Genomic DNA, 22,857 nt, shown 5'->3' with positions numbered 1-22,857 from the left:
ATTTTGAGCTGGGGTCGGCAGGGAGGGCGGTCCAAGGATCTGTCTGCCAGGGACCCGGAGGTCAAACCCTAGGTCAGGAGAAGCTCCAAACGCTTGCTGGAGCGGCTGCACGGGAAAATCGATTCGGTTCCGGTGTCATTCCCGATTCTACAGCCTGGCGACCGCCTCTGCCCCCGCCCCCACTCCCGGTTCCGGTGTCGTTACTGATTCCTCAGGCTTGTCAAGTATCCGCCACCCCGCTCCCTCCCCAGTGGACCCGATTTTTCAGGCTTGACAAGCACCCTCTCTCTGTCTCTCTCTCTCACCCCTTCCAGAACCAGCTCCAGCCGCCTCCCAGCATCTTCGCTTCCCCGTCCCACCGTCTGAAGATGGGTGTCCTGGGCTCTCCAGCCTCTCGGTAGCCAGCTTGAGCCCCGTGAGGTGGGAAGAGAGCCCACCCACAGGAGCTGAGCTGCTCGCTCTAGACTGGGGACGGGATTTCACAGAGAAATGGAGGCCCCCATCAACCCCATCCGGAGCCATCTCCAGGAGGTTAGCAGGATAGGAGCCTGTTAGTCGTGTTTATTGAGCGCTTACTGCGTGCAGAGCACTGAACTAAGTGCCTGGGAGAAGAAAATAGTACGATATAACACACTCCCTGAGCGTACAGCCTAGAGGGGGAGACGGACATTAATAGAAATAAATATTAAGTAATTGCATATCTGGAACTTCAAGGGGAGGCTCTGCCTGAGCTCTGCCCCGCAAGGTGGCAGAGTCTGTCCTGCTGAGCTACCCCTGTCTGGTGGGCAGAGCCCTCTGGGCAGCTAAAACGAGCGAGGAGAGGCGGAACTGAACACCAGAGTCTAAGGGGACAGATGGCTAGAGGGCAGAGGCTGCCCTAGCCGGCCACCTGGGGCAGGGGCCAACTCAAACTCCCCCCAGGCTGCTGCTGGAACCAAACAGGAGCTGAGGGCGGGGACTGTGAGGTGCGAGAAGCGGCGTGGCTTAGCGGAAAGAGCACGGGGTTGGGAGCCAGAGGTCATGGGTTCTAATCCTGGCTCTGCCACTTGTCGGCTGTGTGACTTTGGGCAAGTCACTTCACTTCTCTGGGCCTCAGTTCCCTCATCTGTAAAACGGGGATTAAGACGGTGAGCGCCATGTGGGACAACCTGGTTACCTCGTATTCATTCAATCGTATTTACTGAGCACTTACTGTGTGCAGTATCTCCCCCAGCACTTAGAACAGTGCTTGGCACATAGTAAGTGCTTAACAAATGCCATCATTATTATCCCTAGCCCACCAGAACACTGCGAGCACATCTGTGCTGCCCTCAGAGGTCAGGGCTCTGACTATGCACGGTTCTCCTACGAACCGCTCCAGCAATTGTATTTGCTGAGCACCTGCCGGATTCAGAGTACTATACTGAACACTTGCACTGTCCAATAGAGCTAGTAGGTACAGTCCTTTGCCCTCCAGGAGCTTAGCGTCCACTGTGTGTGGAGCCCCGTACCAAGCGTTTGGGAACGTACAATAGAGCAGACGCTATCCCTGCCCTGGAGGGGCTTGCAATCTAGCGGGGGAGACGGGCACTGAAACAAGGTCCCTGATGTCTTTACGCCCTCCTCTCACGAGCCCTCTCCTCTGCAACTCTGTTCTCAAAGAAAGGACCTTCAGACCTAGGGGACCCAAAAGCAGCAGGGCCACAGCAAGAGCCCGGGTGGCTAGAGGGAGTGTGGGCTTCTCCCTCTGTAGAGAGGGATGAGGGGACCCGGGAAACCGCTCCCAAAGGGTCCCTGCCGCTGGGACAATCCACCCTCCGCGGACAGCCTTAACCCTGGGCCGCTCGGGTCGATTGAGAAGCACCCGGACCGCGGAACGAAGCAGAGTTTTAGCCCACCGCCTCCCCGTCCTCCTCCGAATGTCTGTTTGAGATCACTTACCTTCTTCTTCTTCTTCAGAATCACCTTCACGCCATCCACTGACACCATAATGCTCACTTTCTTCTTCTTGATGTTCTTGGCTTTAAATTCATACTGCGGAGAAGAGAGAAACGAGGCCTGTGAGCCGCATGGCTGCTTGGCCCCGAGGGTTGTCGGGGGCGCAGACCGACCCCTGGCCCTCACCCCGAAGTGACACGGTGCTGAGCTCTACAGAACCCGCCACAGCCAGAGGGAAGCAGGAGCGGGACGGGGCTCTCGGCCTTCAGCCTCGCTGCCGTACGGGCAACGGAGGAGGAGGAGGAAGGAAGGAGGAGGAGGAAGGAAGGAGGAGGAGGAGGAGAGCCTGATCCCTTCTCGCCAGGAGTCCCAGTCCAGCAGGGGAGACAGACTGAATGATCGACAGACACGAGGGCCACCTGGGTTCTCACCCTCCATCCCTCTGCCCTCCATCAGGGATCAGCAGGGCAGTGCAAGGTTGGTGCGGTCTGGTCAGTGGGGTAGGGCAGGCTGCCCGGTCTGGGCAGCTGACAGGACATCCGTGTGCCCAGCCTCTTCCTAAAGAAGCCAAGCTGTGGGAGTCTTTCCTGGCCGGTGAGTCCCTCCCAATCCCGGCACACACCAGCCCCCAGGGCAGGAGGGTGACATGTGGGGGCCGTGACAAAACACCCTCCCGTGACAAAACACCCTCCCTCCCGCCCCGCCCATGGGGGCCACTGGGTCAGAGACTCCTGGGGGACAGGCTCCATGTCAGGTACCCACGGGGGGCTGGGGGGTGCCCAGCCTGGCCCGAGCCAGCTCCCCACTCCAGAGAACAGGTACTCCCCTTCACGTGGCTGTCGGAGTCAGTGCCCACACCCCCCGACCACTTTCTGAGTGGCTCCTTCCAGGCAGGGGAAGGGTGTCTGGAGTGGGTGCCAGTGAACAGGAGGCAGCTGGCATGAGGCATGTGCTGCCAGGCTGAAGGCACACGGGGTTCTACGTGCCAGCCCCGTCGGCCGGCTGGCACTAGAGAGAGTCAGCTTTCGAGCTAGACCCCTGAACCCCTTGGGAGGAAGAGCGGCCAGGGCTGTACGCAGAAGCGGTCGGATGTGGGTAGGGGCATGGGGTGCCAGGGGCCTCAGCCGGAGCACTCAAGAACCGAGCTCTGAGTCCGCCACCCATTGGAAATCATCAAGCTTTCCCTGGTTGCCCCCCTTATGCGACCCCTTCCTCACTGAGGGGCTAGAGGGCTAAGCCCCCGCCTTTAGGGAGGGATGGGGTTGGAAGTGGGGATGGGGGGAAGACAAATCCCACTGAATTGGGTGGACCAGAGGCATCGACGTTCCGCCAAGCACGCAAAGACCTGCAGGCGTCCGACGAGAGAAAAGGTTGGAAACAGAAAGAAGCTTGGTACTCGGTCAGCGCTGGCAGGGTGGAGAGGAGTGGGTGTGTGTCGGGGGGACACTGCCAACAGAACTCTACCAGAGCTCAGCTGTCTGAGGGGAATCACAAGTTCCCCGTCCCCCGAGGAGAACAGGAGGAGCTGGGCCACACACACACCCTCCCCCGGCCCCAGACCTGGTGTTGAGTCACTTCCTGGAGAGTCAGCCCCCAACCCTGGGGCGAGCCAGGCCACCTTTCAGGGAGTCGGGCCACCTGATGAAACTTCCCAGGGAACCCGAGTCACATTTTAAACTGATCTTGCAGATTCCAATAGAACTTACCAGCCGGCTTGCATTTAACCAAGTCTCCCCGTCCTAGCTCCGTAGGACTAAGCGCTTGGGGTGAATACAACAGAGTTAGTTAATAGGGACGATTCCCGCCCTCGAGGAGCAGACAGTCTATTAAAAAAGAATTTCTAATGGCATTTGTTTAGCGCTTACTACGCGGCACTCACTGTTTAAGCGCTGGGGTAGACCCTAGATAATCAGGTCTAGACGGAGTCCCTGTCCCACATGGGGTTCCCAGTCTAAGGAGGAGGGAGGACAGGTACTGAATCCGTTTTACATTTAAGGAAAGTAAGGCACAGAGAAGCTAAGAGACTTGCTTAAGGTCACAAAGCAGGCAAGTGGGGGAGCTGGGATTAGAAGGCAGGTCTGTGTTCTTTCCACTAGACCACAATGCTTCCCCTATCGTGTGCAGGGTTCTGTACTGAGGACTTGGGAGAGCTCAATATGACCCCTGCCCTGGGGGTGGGGGCTGACAATCCTCCTGGTAGGCCATAAAAAGCTTCTCCTCTCTGGCTGGGGCCTGGGTAAATCTGTAAATCCAATGATCAATCAATCGGTCACACTTATTGAGCACTAACTGTTTGCAGAGCATAGTTCTAAGCAGTTGGGACAGTACCCAGAATTGGTAGGCGTGTTCCCTGCCTATAATAAGCCTCCAGTCTTGAGGGGGATAAAGATACTAATGTAGGTAAATAAATTACAAATACGTACATAAGTGCTGTGGGACTTGAGGGAGAGGTGAAAATCCAAGTACAAGAAGGGAGGAGAGAAGGGAGTGGGAAAAGAGGAGATGAGGGCTTATTCTAGGCTTAGTGGAAAGAGCACGGGCTTGGGAGTCAGAGGACGTGGGTTCTAACCCCGGCTTCGCCCCTTGTCTGCTGTGTGACTTTGGGAAGCCACTTCGCTTCTCTGTGCCTCAATTACTTCATCTGTAAAATGGGGAAGGAGACTGTGAGCCCCACGTGAGACAACCCGATGACCTTGTATCTCCCCCAGCGCTTAGAACAGTGCTCGGCACATAGTGAGCGCTTAACAAATACCAACATTGGTATTGTTCTCGTCGTTGCCTCCAGTAGCCCGCTGCAGCCCGCTCTGCTCTATTTATATGTTCCGTTTGGGCCATTTGGCTGGGGTCCACCAAAGGGTCAGGCAGGGACCGTGGGGAGACCCTTTATTTCACTGCCGTCGCATTATGTTGTGGAGAAAATCAAGACAAAGAACAGTTCTTGGAAGTCCAGGCCTATTTGCATTGCTCAGCCAAATCCCGAGGTACCATCGGCCTTGGAGACATTCGAACGATCTCGTGTTTTCCAGGCCTGGTCCGAAAAAGCTAACTCTCCCCCAGTGAGACGTATACTGGAACGGAGGTGGTGATGGATGTGTCGTAAGACGAACGAGAAAACGTTCCACGTTGCCCCGGTCATTATGGGAATCTGTGGAATCTGGGGGTGGGGAGGGGCGGGGAGAGGAGGGTCAGGACAGGAACGTGGGGCGGGATCGGAGCTTGGGTCGAGTGCCGGGGAGGGAGGCTGCCGTCACCTCCGGAGAGAGAGAGGTCACCGAGCCCATTCAGGGTAGTGCCGCCGTCTCTGTTTCCATAGTAACCACATCCCAGTCCTTCCTGGGGGGCGAGAAACCAGAGGGACGCTTGAGCTGAGCAAACTCGACAGGCCTCAGCGGCCTGGAGCCTTTGAAAGAATTGGGGGACGACCAGGTTTACCTCGAAAGAAGGGCTGCCCGCAGAGCAAACGGAGTCAGTCTGTCCCTCCCTTCCTGGCTGGGCTCAGAGCAGGGCATCGGCCCCTCGGCAGGTCCTGAGGGACCCCAAAAGGCCCACAGAAAATCCCAGAGACCCCACCCCAATTTTTCCGTCAACTTTGACCTTCTCAACTGTAAGGTCCCCGTAGGCGGGGAACATATCCACCGACTCTGTTGGACGGCTCTCCCAAGCTCTGCGCCGCACTAAATGCGCAGTAAACCCCGCTGATGGACTGATTGACTCCACAACTCCTGGTCCTGCCTTTGGGCAGGCGGGAGAAGACGACCCAGTCTCGCCTGGAATCAGGAGAACCGAGAGCAGCAATCAGCCGAGCAGATTTCGGTGGGCCTCGGGGCTGGACTGGGCTCCCGTCCAGGGGATAATGTATCGCTCCCACCGAGGGCCTGGCTGAGCCAGCCAGCCAAACGCACGAGGCCGAGAGAACCTTGGACTCGGGCTTCCTCTCCAGAAGATAACCGGGCTCTTCCGTCAGGGTGGTGAGGAACCTGGGGGGCAGGAGGCAGGCGGGGAGTGGAGAGATGGGGCAAGTAAGACCAGGGTGGAGAGGGCTGAGGGAGAGAGATGAGGACCGGGGCGGGGAAGGTTGAGCATTGTGGGAGCCCAAGGACGTTTATTTCGATCAGCAGATCAAAAAGAAACCAAAGGAAATGTGTTGGTGTGTTCCTGTCTCTAGCTCTGGCAGGACCGGGAAGTAATTAATTATACTTCTTAAGTGGTTATTACGTGCCATGTACTATTCTAATAATAATAATAATAATTATGGTATTTGTAAAGTACTTACTAGGTGCAGAGCACTGTTCTAAGCGCTGGGGTAGACACAGGGTAATCAGATTGTCCCACGTGGGGCTCACGTTTTTTAATCCCCATTTTTTTTACAGATGAGGTAACTGAGGCACAGAGAAGTTAAGTGACTTGCCCAAGGTCACACAGCAGACAAGTGGCGGAGCCGGAATTAGAACCCACGACCTCTGACTCCCAAGCCCGGGCTCTTTCCACTGAGCAACGCTGCTTCTCTAAGCGCTGGGGTACATACAAGTTTGGTCACGGTCCCTTGTCCCGCCTTCATTCATTCAATCATATTTTTTGAGTGCTCAATGTGTGCAGAGCACTGTACTAAGCGCTTGGTGCTCACGGTCTTAATCCCCATTTTCCAGATGAGGTAACTGAGGCCCCGTGAAGTGACTTGCCCAAGATCACCCAGCAGACAAGTGGCAGAGCCGTGTTTAGAAACCAGATCCTTGTGACTCCCACGTCGGTGCTGTATCCACTAGGCCACGCTGCTTCTCACAGGTTCACAGAGGCTAGGGGGGTTTCCAGTCCCCGGGGCGGTCGGGGGCGACGTCCCTCAGCGCCAACCCCTTTCCCGGCTCCGTCCTGACAGCAGCTCCCGCGGGGGTCGACGCCACTCTCGGGATCCGTGTCGGGGGAGGGCTCTCGGCGGCCACCCAACCGGAGGGGTCGGTTGACGTCTCCCGGACCCCGAGGCTCCGGTCCAACCTCCCGGGCAACCTCCAACCATCCTGCTGGCCGGGCTGCAGATCAGATCGGATCGGATCGGGTCGCTAAGGGATTGACTGGCTTGGAGGTGCCTGGCACGCTGCACAGGGAGGCCAAGAAAATTCTCTCCGGCACTCGCTCCTCAGAGGCCAGAGCGCTAAGCCTCTACTCTGGCTCCACCGATCTCCTTATTAAATAACAGCAATAATAATAATGGTATTTAGTAGGCATTTACTCTGTGCTAAGCACAGGCTGGGGCAGATACGAAATAAATGGGTGAGATGCAATCCCGGTGTCGTACAGGGCTCATGGACTAAAATGGCAGGAGACCAGGGATCTCATCCCCATTTTACAGAGAAGGGCAATGAGGCCCAGAGAGTTTAGCAACTTGCCCAAGGTCACCCAGCAAGAGATTGGGGGCCGGCCCGCTCTCATGGCCGCCAGAGCCGGTGAGGGTCGGGCTCACTGGTCCGAGCGCCGCATTCCCTGGAACAAAGCCCAGCGGCACAGCGCTCAGCCAGTCTCGGGATGGGAGGCCTTTATCGACGTTCCCAAGGAGATGCCTGGGATGCGGTTGCCATAGAGACCATCACTGTTAACCTTTGTCCCTCCACCCAAAAAGAGAAAAGTGTGTGCGTGTGCGTGCGTGCGTGCACGTGTGTGGTGGAGGAGAAGGGGAGCAAGGATATTCAGGGTGGAAGAAGAAAGACTGGGATATCTGCAGGTGGTTCCTGATGCCAAAGGCGGCCCACTCTCTGCTCTGCGGCAGGGATGGGGAGGAAGCGGGGTGCGCTGGCATCTGCCAGGTTCCCGGTGCAGGGAGCGACTTGGTCCCGCTGCTCCTCTCCCTGAACCAGCCCCCGGTCCTCCCTCCCCATCGGGGGCCCCCACGATGGTATCTACATCAAGGCCATGGGAAGAGAGCAGAGAGGAGCCGAGCTGAGCGGGTGAGGAGAATCCCCGGCCTCGGGCAGGACTGGTTCATAGTCTATTCTTGGAGGTGGGTCAGGAGAGGCAGAGAAACTGCTGGTCCCCGGCCTGTGGCAGGGACAGGCTCCTTGTGACCAATCACGCGGCCTGCGTCCCCTTCCCCCAGCCCCCAAGACAACCACCCCAACAGCAGCAGCCCCCGGGCCGATCCTGAAGTGCAGAACAAAGCCTCAGACTACGACTCTGAAACGCCCCCCCCCCCCCCCCCCCCCGGGATCCCTTCCGCTCTGCCTGACAATCACGGTACCCATTAGGTGCCAGGCTGACACTGCGCTAAGTGCCGGGGTATATCGAAGATGATCAGATCCGATCAGGTCCCAAGCCCAACTGGGGCTCATGAGCCTGACGTCGGGGTCCCCTTCAACCCCCCGAAGAGCCCCCTGGTCGCCAGAAGGCGGCCGCCCAGAAGTCGGGGGGCAGGGCAGCTGACGTGGCACGACTCTTCCTGCCCGCAGATGGGTAGAGCCCTAAAGAAGTGGAGGATTGAGTGCATCTCCATCACCCGCCCCCCGAGTGGTCCAATCGGCTCGGGCCCCGAAAGGAGAAGGCAGGGCAGCTGGGGGAAAGGGAGCGTGGCTGGCCAACTGGGTACCCCAAGGTACACATGGGGTAATGCGATGGTAACGGGATCCTATTTCCATAATACGGGATGGGGGAAGAGGCACACAACTTCCAAGGGGGAAGGGCCCGGACTTTATTATATTTGCACTTTCCCAAGCGTTTACTACAGTGCTCGTTAGTAAGTGCTCAATAAATACCACTGATTCATTAGAATGCTAGCTCATCGCCAGCCACCCTGTCCCTCTCTCGGCACTCACCAAAGTAGCCCTTTTTTTTTTAATGGCATTTGATAAGCGTTTACTATGCGTCGCGCACCGTTCTAAGCGTGGGGTAGATACGAGTTAATTAGGTCGGATCCAGTCCCTGTCCCTCATGAGGTTCACAGACTAAGCACCTTGGCCCGAGCTCCTGCCCAGATCCCTCCCATTTCACCCCAGTAGGAGGAGGAGTGGCACTTATCGAGCGCTCACTGGGGGCAGTACGCTGTACTAAATGCTTGGGAAGGTACAACCTAAGAAAGAGCCTACAGGTAGGGAGCTCAAAGTCCCCACACCCCAACCCACCCTCTCTCTGCCTTTCTTCCAGAAGCAGCGTGGCTCAGTGGAAAGAGCGCGGGCTCTGGAGTCCGAGGTCATGGGTTCGAATCCCCGCTCGGCCACTTGTCAGCTGTGTGACTTTGGGCGAGTCACTTCACTTCTCGGTGCCTCAGTGACCTCATCTGTAAAATGGGGATTAAGACCGTGAGCCCCACGTGGGACGACCCGATTCCCCTGTGTCTACCCCAGCGCTTAGAACAGTGCTCGGCACATAGTAAGCGCTTAGCAAATACCAACATTATTATTATTTCTTCCTGGTCTTCCTCAAGTTCCCGCTGGACACGAAGGAGGGAGAGGCCGCACCCCTCCTTCTCCTTACTGGCCGACTCCGAGCTCACGCCACCAGGCACGCGAGACCGGGGATGGGGAGAGTGTGCGTGACTCAACGCGGACCACCGCCACTGCTCCAAACACAACTCCGACATGTGTCCCGCAGGCGGTCGGAAAGACCCCTCCCCTCTTCAACCCTGGCGTCCGAGCAACGTCTCCCGAGTGGCGGGGGGCCAGAAAATACGGCCAACCGAATCGTCGTGGGCACTGTGCACGATGGGCAGGGGAGCCACCGCGTCACCTTCAACAGCGTCGTCCCCCTTCCCTCTGCCGGAGGGCAGCCCCACTGACCCGGGCTTTCGACTCCGTTCTGCCACTGGCCAGCTGTGTGACCTCGGGCTTAGCCTCTTGGATGCTGTTTCCTCCTCCTCCGGGAGGCCCTGGCACTGGAGGAGGGAGGAAGGGAGTCATTTCAAGGACCCGCGCCTGGATGGCATCCCAGGCAGACCCCGGAGTGAGAGGCGGACACACGTGTCCTTCCTTCCGTGAGCCCTCCGTCACGACGATCTGGAGGCCGCGGCTCCACGAAGATAGTCTCAGACACAACCCTCTACTCACACGGGGGGGCAGGACAGGGGCCCGGGAGGCTCTCGGGAGCCTCCTGGAATGGGGGTGAACATCGTCACTTCGCCAGGGGCCGGGCTGGGGAGCGACTGCCCTCGGGACCACGTCCATGCCCGTGGAGACGGCTGAGAGAAGGCGGAATTTAGTCAGCATCCTGCATCTGCAGTCAGCAGACTTTCCATGCTGCTAAACCTGCCAGAACAGGCAGACGGAGAGAGAACAATAGGCTGGAAAGGGAAATGAGAAGCGGGGGGCTCGGAGGGGGAGAGAGAGGAGGAGGAGGAAGAGGGGAGCAGCAGAAACCCTGGCAGGAGGAAGATGCAAGCAGGAGAGAGATAAAGGCCAGAGTTGTTTGTGCTTGTTGCCATGGTGATGCCTCCAAGGACAAACCACTCCTTCCCCTTCCCCCTCCCGGGACCGGGACTCTGGATAAGAGAGGACAGCAGAGTCCCACCAGCCCTGCCCCTGCCCCGGCCCGAGACTCCAAACCGAGGGACTCGGGGGACCCCGGGGGGGAGGCGCCTGACAACCCCCGACCCCACCGGCCCCAAGGGGGCTCAGGTGATGAGAGACGATCCACGGTGCCCAGGGGTCGCCCACCTCCCCGCCCGACTCAGACGTGCCAATGGGGAGGTTAGGTCAGCGTGCGGACACCGGGCCAACTGGCCCGGCTCGAGGGGGGACTCGGGCCTTACAAATATCCCTGCCTAACTCCCCCTTGCTTGGCCAGAGTTTCGCTTTCACGATTACCCGTGATTCCTGCTAGCTCGAAAGCTTTGAGGACGGGGATCCTGCTCACCTACTCTCCTGTCCTCCTCCAAGCACTTAGTACAGTGCCCTGCACACAGTAGGCGCTCGATACGTACGATACAGATCACCGACGCGCAAGGGCGCTGACGTTCCCCCGAGGCTCTGGTGGAGTGGGGGGGGTAATGCTTGGAGGGGCCTGGCCGATGGGGATGCCAGTCAGAAGAGGAACGGCCACTGGTCTGGGATGTCCTGGAGTGGCCTCTCTCTACCCAGCGCCGTTCCAAGATGAAGAATGGAGTGGGCTAGATGAGTGTGTGTGTCCGGCAGTGACAGGGACTGGCCGTGGCCGGAATAGGCCCGAGGCTGCCAGGCGCCAAGATGAGTGCAGCACCCAGGGATCAAAGGTTGGCAGGGCTGAGGGGAAGGGCAGTCTGAACGCACCCTGTAGGAAGAGGTGAGGACACAACATGGCTTCACTGCTTCTTTGATCCTCAGAGACTGAGCCGGTGATGCTCACCTTGGAGGTGGTTGGACTGCGCGGCCCGCGGAAAGCGGGCCAGGGGTTTTGATCTACCCTGGCTAGGGGAGCTTTGAGGAGACTGGGTCTCAGTTCTCTCGGAGGGAGAGGGAGCTGCCCGAGGCTCTCTCCGACCCCGGACCCGCAAACTGCTGCCGGAAAAGAATCGGAGACCTGCAGGCCTCGGCTGCTTCCCGTGACACCCATCTTCTGGCTGGATGCCAGGTGGGTGCAGGAGGGACTTGGGGGGGCCCGGACAGCCGCCCCAGACAAAATCTCCTCTCTGCGAAGGGCTCGCTGGAAGCCCCGGCCGTTCGGCCGGCCGCCCCGCTAGCCGCTGCGCGTGGCCAAGGAACCCCGCAAATAATGTTGGTATTTGTTAAGCGCTTACTATGTGCAGAGCACTGTTCTAAGCGCTGGGGTAGACCCAGGGTAAGCAGGTTGTCCCACGTGAGGCTCACAGTTAATCCTCATTTTACAGATGAGGGAACTGAGGCCCAGAGAAGTGAAGTGACTTGCCCACAGTCACCCAGCTGTCAAGTGGCACCTAAGTGTTGGTGACCGGGTCCGCACCAGGATGCAGTTTAGGCGGGAAACTCAGCCAAAGCCAGGGAGAAACTGAGATTCCAATCTCCACCAAAGAGCCCAGATCCCCCCTGGCAGAGAGGCCAGCGGGAAGAGGCCAACGGGGCAGACGGCCTCGAAACAGGGAGCTGAATGAGAAAAATATGCCTGTGCCATTTTCTGCACTGAGAGAGTCCCCTAAGCACAAGGGTCCTGGGCCGAAAAGGGCTTGGGCTGAGACCCCGACGATGCCTGCCTTCCCCGAGGGCTAAACCCACCTCTCCCAGCCTCCGCTTCCTAGGGAGGAGAGAAATATCTGTATTTGAAAGGCACCAAAAAAAAAAAAAAGGCCGGTGCCTTTTATATCAGAAAAACAGATATAAATCAGCTCTGAAAACAGTCTTAATTCCCAGATCCCCTCCACAGTCAGAGTCGAATCCAGGAAGCCACGAACGGGACCGGCGGCCTAACCTCGGCTTGCGCTGGGCGGCTCTGGCAAGGTGAGTCCACTAGCCCCCTTCTCATCCCCTCACAAGCCAAGGTTTAATTAAGAGCCCCATTATCTGTCTCTTAGGGACTAGTCCCGGGCCCAGTTTGAAACAAAATCTGAAATTCAGTCCCTGGGAAATCAGTTTCTTCACCCGGCCCTGTCCGGGCCTTCCCAGCCAGGCTTGTCTCCAAGGTGCCCACCGCCCACCCACCCAAATGGACTCTATTTTTTAAGCACTTACTCCGTGGCCAGGCACTGTACTAAGCGCTGGAATAGTTACAAGATCATCAGGTTGGACACAGTCCCTGTACCACGTGGGGCTCACAATCTTAATCCCCTTTTACGGATGAGGTAACCGAGGCCCAGAGAAGAGAAGCGACCTTCTGATGAGTGGTAGAGCGGGATTAGTCTTTCAGACTCCCAGGCCTGTGCTCTATCTACTAAGCATGCTGCTTCTCCCCGGGTAGAAAATGATGCTCTTACTCTGCCCAGCGTGGTAGACTTTGAGGACCACTGACCCCAAGCTCTCTCAGAGTCATCGCTGTGAATGGTTTTTTTCTCCCTCAGGTGCCCGAACACTGATGCCGGTCAATAACGAACTAGAGAATTTCTTCCGGGACCCTGCTCACGCCGTCCCAGCCTCTGAGTCACTCTTTATCCTACAAGCATCAAGGTCCTCCACGGGTGCCCGAGCCGGCCGCCTGCTCTTGATACATTTAAAGACTCTTTAATTCAGAGCTCTGGCGCTCTTGCAAAACACTCTCTGAATACCTATTTGATCCACCCGATTTCCCCTTCGCTGATCTGACCCGCTTGCTCTTCCGGGAGCTTTCCAACCTTCAGAAGGGACTCTCTTCTGCCGGTGACCTCTTTGTCTTTGTCAGTTACCCATGCGGGGTTTCTGTTTGATCACCTGTTTTCAATTCTGTGGCACATTTTAACCCGGGCGTCTCATACAGTATTTTTAAACTGTCAGCCGGGTCCTTGGGAGCTAATTTTTTCAGCTACTTGTCCCCAGCTTTTCCTAGCCAAGCTTTCCACTTTATCAGAGTTCGCTCTTCTACAAATGAATCGATGGTATTTATTGAGCGTCGACCGTGCGCAGAGCACTGTACCAAGCGCTTGGGAAAGTACGACGGAGTTGGTAGGCACACTCCCTACCCACCCCGAGCTTACGGGCCTGCCCTCTCCGGCAAGAATGGGAAATTGAATCTTGTTAATAAAATCAGCCGCACCGCAGAATGGCCCTACCCTAAGGACTGTCCAGTGTTCAAAATACCCTTGGCAGACTCCAGGACTAGGTCATTCCCGAAAAGTTGCTTGCCTATCCAGGAACGTTTCCTCCCTGCCTCAGCCTGATGAGTGACTTGGCCAGCTGTGATCAGTGGCCCCGGTTATGTAGCCCATGAACATGAATGTGTGATGGAGAGGGTGAGGGTGAGCTTTGAGGAAGGGGCTCTGGGTCCCTAGGATGCCTGGTGCGTGGCGGGCAGAGATGTTCAGACAGCTGGCGGGGAGCCAAGGCCCGCCCCCCGCTTGGCTCTGAATCCCCGTGGGCCACAACTAGCCAGGGAGTGTAAATAAGCAGCCGGTCCCCACTCCCGTACCCCTCGGCTCCCCGCCACTCCAGCCCCTGCCCCATCTCAGCTGCAAGGGGGCAGGTATCTCCCCGCAGGATCCCTCCCAACCACCCCAGGGCCGGTGCCGAAAGGTCTGGGTCGGTGCCCCCCTCCATCCCTGGGGGACCCCTCAGTGGAGAGCGGGGGTGGGGGTGTCAAGATCATCCGGAGGAGGAGAGCAGGAGCCTCCCCTGCGACTAGCCGTCCCTTGGGGCTATTAGCTCGGGTCTGATGCAGCACAACAGTCTTGTTTGGCCAGTGACAGTCAGCAGACGGGGACAGGGAGAAGCTTCCCAACAGTCACCCTTCCTTGCTCTTCAGTCACCCCCTCTGCCCAAGCTTCCTCCACCCCACCACCAAGCAATACCGTCCCCCGAGCGGTGGGGTCGATTTGCGGACTCAGCCACAAAATGCTTATTTATTCACCGAGCCAGCTCTCCATCCTCTCTTCCCCCATTTATAAATTGTCTCGTGTCCCTCTCCTTGCTGGACTGTGAAGACGTTCCTGGAGGTCAGGCGTCGTAGCTACTAACTTTTCTATTGTCCTCTCCCAAGCATTTAGCACAGTGCTCTGCACACAGTAGGTCCCCAGTCAATACTGTCGCTGGATTGGTTGAAGGGCTTAACTATCCCCTCTCGCCCCTTCCCCAGGGTAGGTGGGCACCAAAGTTGCCGTTGGCACAGATGACCGGCGTCACTGTCTCGGCCAGGCCGTTAGCTACCCGGGGAGAACGCTGGGCTGCGGCCAGGTGGGGTCCCAAGATTTTGGCCACAAAGAAAGCTCTCCTGAAGGGCTCTGAGATTCCAAACTGGGCCTGGCTCCCCCTGCTCGCCCAACCCGGCCCTCCCGCTTCTCCCCGGCTCTCGGCAGGCCCCCCTCCCCGGCCCCTTCTCGGGCACACGGGGCTGTTTCTGTAAAAACCCTCCCAGTGCTGCAGACCAATCTCCCCCGGCCCAGCGGCAGCGGGGCAAACAGCCCGCCGCCGCTTGCGGCTCTTTGTTTGCTGCTAAGCTCCTGCCTGTCCCTAATCGTGCCCCTGCCTCTCCTCCTCGTCGGCCCCGGGGGGCCATCTCTGGGGAGCCACCCGTGACCGTCCCGGAGCCGGGAGCGCCGGCTGCTCCTGGAGTGTCCGAGCTTCTCCCGGGGCGCAGCACGGCCCGAGAACCCTCAGTCCTGCCCCCCGCACGCCAAGCCCCACTACTTGGGCCAGATTCAAGCAGGGCCAGAGGCGACAAGGGGCTTCCTACTTGGGGGGAGTCCCAGCAACCTAAAGGGACATGTTGGGGAGTCCCAGCAACCCACAGGGAGGCAAGGTTAGGCCTTCTCTCCCTAGCCAGAGACAGGGAACAGCGGGCAGGGGAAGGAAGAGGGCAGCCTGGCCCAGGCTACCGACCCAGTCGGTCGGTCAGTCGTATTTACGGAGCGCTTCCTGAGTGCGAAGCACTGTACTTCATACTTCGGTACACTGTACTGTACTGACTGGGAAGACACGTTCCCTGCTCACAACAAGCTTCCAGGTTACGGGGCTAGGCTCCTGGAACCCCTCCAGGTGGCCCAACGACTCTTCTGGAGTGGCGAGTCCAGCACCACGAGGAGAGCTGATGAATGCCTGGATTTAACCACTACGGATGGAATGAACTCCACGATGGAGGGATTTGATGGGGGTGGGGGGCCCGTTCCAGCCAGGCTTTAGCGTCTAGCCGGGAGGCGAGGAGCGCTGGGGGGCTCTCTCTTTTCCCAGAGCCAGCTGAAAGCTGGCCTACAAGAGGGAGAGGCCAGAGGGAAGGTCGCGGACCAGGCCGCTTGCTCCTCAGTCAGTTGTCACTCCCTTCCCCTACTTCCCTAGGTCACCTTCATGCATGCCCACGCACAAACACACCGCCCAGTGTCTGAGTAGTTACTATGGAGTGAATACTGGCCCGGGGCCAGGGAGAGGCTGGGTCCAGCTTCCGCTTCCACCGTCGTCCCGCGTTCCTCTGCCGAGTGCGTGCCCTGCCATCTCACCTCCCCCCGACCCAGCCCGGGCTGGCAGGCTCAGTTCCGGGCCACGCTCCCCTGGGGGTGGTTTGGGTTCGGCCCCCCGGACACTTGCGCTAGGTTCGGGCAGAGTCGTAAAACTTTTAGGGGGGAGATGGATCTTCCGGCTTCCGCTGGAGAAATGCCCACGACACTGGGCTGCGAGGTGCGACTTTAAAGCTTCAGGCCTCGCCCCCTCCCGGGCCCCGACCCCGGCCCCGGCCTGGAATGTGCTCTGCAGGCTGCGGGTGGAGAGGAGTGCGGTACCAGGAGCCTACGGCCCGGCCCTCCCCGAGGAGGGCTCTGCAGCCGACGGCTCTCTCCTCCCCAGTGAAGGATGACCTGCACGATTAACAACCTCACCGCCACTGCCCACACAACCGCGGCTCCGCGGCTCTCTGGGGCCTGAAAGCCCCCCTGGGTAGGGAAGGGTTAACCCGGCGGCACTGTGGCCAGGCGGGCCGATGCCCTTCCCTCCAAGTGAGGAGATTTCCGTCTGCTCCCCGGCTTCGCCACTAACTCGTTGTGTTGCCTGGAGCGAATCACTTCACTGCTTGCTGCATCTGGAAACGGGGGAATGAGCCGGTTCCCTGTGCCCTTCTTTCCACTCCCCACACCCCGCTCTTGCCTCTCCTCCTCCCATTCCCACCTCTTCCTTCCCCTCGCCCTTCCTCGCTTCCCCTTCTGCCTTTCTTCCTTCTCCACCTTACCCCTCCCCCTGCCCCTTTCTCTCATTCTCCCCCCTTCCCCACACATCTCTCTTCCTCCTCCATGCAGCTTCTGCTCCCAGGACTCTAGGACTCACACGCCAATCCCCACATTCCTTCATGGGACCAACACGCCCTCCCCATACCCTCCCTGAACGTCCCACGAGAGGCACAGGCGACGGAAGCGCCAGTATCGGTGGCTGGGTCGGCGGTGATATCGGCTGGGTCCTGGGCTTCATTCGCCTGGAACCCCACCATAAGCCAGCCGCTCTTCCGGGCCTCGACCGTGGAAGTGCGGCCGCCGACCAAAGAAGCCCAAGACGCTCCCAGACAACCGTGCTTTCCTCCCGGATCCGCTCTGCCCAGATCCCGTCACCGATCCACCTGTCGATCCATCGGCGGTATCGAGCGAGCATCTGTCGTGCGGGAGGCACTGTGCTAAGCCCTGGACTAACTTTACGGAGGGGCGAGGGACGTGGGGGGACGTCGCTGCTCTCGGCAAAACATTTCTTGGGACCCCGGGTGGGTTGGAGCTGCAGAACTTTAAAGGCGAAGGAAAACGGGGGCGTGGCCAAGCCACCGAACGAGAGGACTCTCCCAGGATCCACTGCTGTCAGGGCACTGTCGGCCCACCCATTGCCACTCTTTGCCCGGGGCTGGCACGGGGCCACTCCCAGCCGACTGCCCCGCGGCGGAGCGGGCACTGCACTGGGTGCAGGACACTGTGCCCTGGGCACGAGGCACTTGGAAGCGGCAGACCCTGATCCCTACCCTCCAAAGGGGGAGACGGACCAGAAGCGGGCCCTCCTGCCCGTGTTTGGAGAATTCCCCCTCCCCTCTGCCCCGGGGCCAGGCTGCTTCCCCTCTCCTGTTCGCACGGCAGCAGCACCACTGCTCCGCCAACGAGGAGAGGGCCCGGATGTCGAGCGTGAGAGATTTTCAGCGGCCCAGGGACCGGGGGGGTGGGGGAGCGGGGCGGAGGGTCTCCCAGTTCTCTTCTAGCACTAAGGCTGGCCTTCCGGTTCCTCGTGCTCTATTCCCCGTAGCCAGCGGGCAAAGATGGCCTCTCTGCAGGAAACACGCGCCAGAATCGCCTGTCAAATGATTTACCTTTCAGAGACCCTTGGACTCTGTCTGCAGGCAGCCAGGCTGGGACCGCCTCCTCAGGCAAGTCACAGCCAGAAAGAGGTCTCGGGACCCGGGCCTCACCCTCCTGGCAATCCCCAGAAGGCAAGATGGGGGTGTCGGGACACTCCGGGAGCCGGAACGACGGTCCCCGTCACTGTTACTTCGGCCCCCGCCCGGGGCCCAGAGCGGTCCCCACCCACACGGGTCAGGATTTGGGCTCCCTGGGGCCTGCCCCGAGGGGCAAATGGGGACCAGGACAGCGGGCAGAAAGTGTTTACGAGGCCGCTTGCGCAAGAGCAGGCCGAGGCCCAGGGAATCGGGGACGGGCCGGTCCACGGACGGGCCGGGGAGGACACGGAGGGAGCCGGGCAGCACGACCTCTGCAGAACCTGCCAGACGGGTGGCGTCGCTCCACCTCAGCAGTCCCACGCCCGGAAACTGGCAGTACTGCCTCGCGCCTCCCGGCAAATATTTGCCAACAGCTCCCAGCTGCCAACAGCAGCCACCCCCCTTTCTGAGAAATGATCCACCCACCCGGCCTCGGGGAGTAGAGCTGTCGCTGAAGCCCCAACCTGGGGGTGGGAGAGCAGCCTGGAGCCTTGGGGAAAAGCTCTGGAAAAGTCGGGGGGGACCGGGGCGGGGAGGGGACGAAGTCACACTTGCCCAAACGCGAGACACGCTTGCCCAAATTTGTAAGTGAAGGGAGAGTGTCTGCCGAGAGATCAGCTTGGCAAGAGGCGGGCCGGAAACCTACGGTGCTCACGGTGTCTTCCGGCGGCGGTTCGCAGCGAACGTGTGCGTGCACGAGTGTGAGCGTAGTTGGGGCACAAGTGTGAGCACGTGCTTGAACACCGTCAAGCGGCCCCGCACAGGAAGGGACGATGGGGAAAGGGCGATCAGAGTGCAGAGGTGAGACCTCACGCAGGCAGAGAAAGTGTTTGGGGCACAGTCACCTGGAGGCCTGGATTGGCAGACCCTTCTCCCCACCCGCCTCCCCTCGCTCCTCCGTGTTGGACAACGGCAAGGAGGCTTGGAACCAGACTTCCCATTCGAAGGTGATTGGGATTGTCAGCGAGAAGCCGTCCGGGCCCACAGGATGTCACACGTATGACTCTCCATTCCATCCGGCGCTTCCACACGAGGTCTGGCGCCGACGGGGCAGCTGCCTCGCAGTCTCCCAGTCTCCGCTCCGCCTCTGCTCCGCTCGAGGAGAGCCCCCACTCCGCTTGCCGCGCACCAGGCTGGTCTGACCGCTCCCGGGACCTCCCAGCCGCCCACGCTACTCGTCGGAGACCGCGCCTCCTCGTGTCTCTCAAATATTTGTTCTGCCCTCTCCGCCTGCTGGCCGGCCCGCACGGCCCCCTCGGGATCGGCGTGGGGCCGCCACCTGGGTCTCCCGCCGACATATCCATTCCCCTCCCACAGCCCGCCCAGCGGGGTGGTGTTGCGATGAGCACCGACTCGCTGCTGGAGAGCCAACCCTATTCCCTAACCTCATTATTAGAGTGTCTGCCCTGCCGTTTGAGGTGGAATATGTTCTAAGGAGTCGCGAATGAAACCGTTCCAGAAGCCGAGGTAGGTCTCCCAGCCATAGCAGAAGCTTATCCGGATACTCCTCGCCCCCCTCCAGGCCCCTGGTGACCCCCTCGGGCCCAGGCTGGACACCCCGGACCAGAGCCAAGGACAAGTTATACCAGTCTCGATGCCCACCTTATGGGGCCCCAGTCAGATGCGATGCCCAACGGGGTCCCGGCACTGAGAGAACTCCGCGTCAGTGACTTTGGCGCGCTGGACAGACAGACAGGCAAGACTGTCTGAGTACCGGCCCCAAATCTGCCCTGGGACTGGGGCCAAGTTGCTTAATCTCACTTGGTCTGTTTCACCATCCAGATAAAAGAGACAATAGAGCGCTTTCCTCCTCCTTCTCCTCCTCCTTCCTCCAAGAGGATGAAGGACAAACAGAAGACACTCTTGACCCGTTTCAATAACAACCACTAGCCTTTCGGCCCTTGCACGAACGGAGCGCTGGCCTGAACAACTCTCTCTTTCTCCCCATCTCTCTCTCTCATCTTTCTCTCTCTCATCCCCCCACCAAAACACACACAAACACACTCCAGGACCAACTCTCCAGCCCCGGACCAGTCTAGGACCTCCACCAGATGGTGGAGAGCTGAGGTGGAGAGGTGGGAGAAGAGGGGGAGAACGGATCAGGGGCAGATGGATCCAGAGGCAGCCATCCGGGGAGAGCTGTGGGAAACATCCCGCACGAGATGCTCCCCGTGAGGCGAGGGGACGGAACCGGCCAACACAGCAGAAGAGTAAATAATCCTCAGCAATAGCCCGAATCGTACGTGGGCGAGCCACGGGTAGGCACAGATGGTGAGACGGCCCTGGTACCTACCGCAGATACTGACCCTGCAGCCCTCTCCCCCTCTTTAATTACCTCTCAGGCTCAGGGAGAGAGTGGCTGGAATCTCAGGAATCCCTTATCTATCCCCTCCCTGCCAGGCACAAATCCCAGGCTCTCAGGAAGAGTTCAGAGAGCCTTGGGGGTGGGGAAGCCCCTCTGGTCACCCCGGTTCAGGCCTCCGGTGCCTTTTGCCACCGATGCTGGAGCAGAGTGACCCAAGACCGGACAGTGCGTTGCACGGAAAAGTCCAAGAGCAGGGCTACCAGGGTGGGGTGAACGGGTCTGGCCAGCTGTGGTCGGGACAGGCCGTGCCATCTCTGTGGCCCCCATCAACTTGGGCCCGGCAGGGCTCTGCATCCCGCTCTGACTCTCTGGTGTGGCGTGAGGCCTGGTGTGTCCCAGCTGCCACAACTTCCCCTCCCCACCTCGCCCCACCTGATGGCCCAGCTGCCCCAAACAGCGTCAGCCTCCTCGTCAGGGAGAGATCCTTGGACAAGGGCGAGAGATGACCCAACCCTGTCGGCCCCGATGACCCCTGGGCTCCTGCCCACGGGTCCAGGCCCGGTCCCGTTCAGGCTGGCGGCAAAGCCAGCCCTGACTCCGAGGATTTCCAAGGGAGGGTGGACGGGAGAGAGAAGAGTCAGGAAGAAGCTCCAGAACTTTGGGACTCTTGGCCAAATTAGGGGATAGAGAATCTGTTGGGGGAACTCTGAGCCCTGAACACAACCCCTGCCGACGCCATTCTGTTATAATTAGGCTCCCAGACTCGGGGCATTGACTTCATGGGAAGGGGTTAAGTAGGCCAGAGGAAGGGGCCGGAGGAAGAGAGCAGGAAAAGACCCACCCAGCAGAGGGTCTTGAGGGGACGGGTCTCGGAGACTGGGCCCGGGGTAGGGAGGGAGGCTGGCTGACACGGTCCCAGCGACCCTTCCCCGTTGACCCAAATGGGCAAAAATCCCTGGCAGCTCCTGGCCCCTTCTCACTGCCACCGAGGCAGGCTGAATCCGGGCAAATGCCCACAGCAGCAGTCTGAGTCCTGTCGACCCGCTGCCCCATCCCCCAGCGGAATGTACCTCCTCATCAGGAAGGCGGGTATCTGTCAGCCATAGGGTTGGAGGAACAGAGCCGGACTGGCCAGTAGAGCGGGAGTATTTTAATGAGGGAAATGGGATGTGTTCATTCACAGACCCTGGGGGTGTAAAGCCTCGATGCTCACCCTGGACCAAGGTTCAAGAGAAACCAGTTCTGTGCGAGGGGGTGAGGGCAAATAAATCCGGTGACGTGTGTTGGGGTTGTCTGCCTATTTCAGGCTGACTGTTCTTCCCTTCTGCCTGTGGAGGTGCCCTGATGGAAGAGCCTGGTAGTCTTCTCCAGGGCTCAGTTGAGGAAACTGAGGCACAGAGAACAATAATAATAATCGTGGTATAAGTTAAGCCCTTACTATGTGCCAGGCACTGTATTAAGCACGGGATGGATACAAGCAAATCAGATTGTACACAGTCCCTGTCCCACATGGGATTTACAGTCACAATCCCCATTTTACAGATTAGGGAACTGAGGTACAGAGAAGTCAAGTGACTAGCCCAAGATCACACAATAGACAAGTGGAGGAGCCAGGAGGAGAACCCAAGTCTTTCTGACTCCCAGGCCCACGCCCTATCCATTAGGCCATGCCACCTCTCTCGATTGATTAGGAGGAAGAACCGACATTAAATCCCCATTTTACAGATGAGGCTCAGAGAAATGAAGGTCACCCATTAGGCAAGTAGCGGAGCCAGAATTAGAACCCAGGCCCCTCCGGCTCTTTCCAACAGGCCTCACTGCCTCTCTGGGAGTCGGGGGAGTCCCACGCTGGAGGGCTGGGGGGGGGGGGGTCCCGGCTCACTACTAAATTTAGAAAGACAAATTCAATAGGGTCGTTTTCCCCGAAGGCCTGGGTGTCTTGCCAAGCTTCTGTGGCTTTGGTTTCCCCGAGGGCTCCTGGGAATGCTACACTTTAGGGAGGAGGAGGAGGAAGAGGAGGCGGAGAACACTTGGGGCAGCATGAGAGAGCAGCAAAAAGGACCCAACATTAGCCGTGCCGTTCGGGGTAGAAACCCGAACCTCCACTTTAAATAAGCTTCAGCCAAAGAAAACCTCATTTTCGCCAATTAATTTATCTCTCCGATTTAATGAGTTCCTCATTAAATCCTGGCGGCCGTTCAAAGGGAGAGAGCCGCTGGAGGCAGCGCCCAGAGGAGGTGTTTGTGGATAGGTAATTGGGGGTTGGGGGGGGCCGCGCTAGCAGGGGAGAGTCAGTGGCTCAGCCGAGGATGAGAGAGCTGAGCCAAGCGGTGGGCCCGAAGCCCACAGGACGATTCTGGATCCCAAGCGACCCTTCCCCCACTCCGCCAGGCCCTCGGAGCCCAGGCCTTCCCTATGGAGCCATTCATCAATCAATAGTTCCGACTGAGTGCCTCCCGTGTGTGCCGAGACACTGCATTAAAGGATTGGGAGAGGACCCTAGAGGGAGAAGAGCCAACCCCTGCTCTCAAGGAGCTCATGGCCTAGAGGGGAGACAGGACCCCCTAAAAGCCATGAGCGGACAGATGGGGTAGGGGGATCTGAGGACGAGTTAAGGGTTCGGGCTCCCGGGGAGGAAGCGCCAGCCTCCATTGTTCCTCTCCCGGCTCCCCCGGAATGCTCTGTGACCCGCAAGTCATCCCTTG

General features: G+C 59.1%; 1 protein-coding gene across 4 annotated transcripts in view; it reads right to left on the bottom strand.

The window, feature by feature from the left end:
* LOC100087340 (nitric oxide synthase 1 adaptor protein) overlaps positions 1-22,857 on the bottom strand; it is a 52,656-nt gene that overhangs the window by 16,667 nt on the left and 13,132 nt on the right. For all 4 annotated transcript variants that reach the window (XM_039914320.1, XM_039914321.1, XM_029080999.1 and 1 more), the window contains exon 3: positions 1,921-2,013. In XM_039914320.1, the coding sequence (XP_039770254.1) occupies positions 1,921-2,013 (93 nt within the window). The remainder of the gene's footprint in view (positions 1-1,920; positions 2,014-22,857) is intronic.

The sequence above is a fragment of the Ornithorhynchus anatinus genome, chromosome 16 (genome assembly GCF_004115215.2).
Source record: "Ornithorhynchus anatinus isolate Pmale09 chromosome 16, mOrnAna1.pri.v4, whole genome shotgun sequence".
Taxonomy (NCBI): Eukaryota; Metazoa; Chordata; class Mammalia; order Monotremata; family Ornithorhynchidae; genus Ornithorhynchus; species Ornithorhynchus anatinus.
Note: the sequence above shows the minus strand (reverse complement) of the source record. Positions and strands in the feature narration are given on the sequence as shown.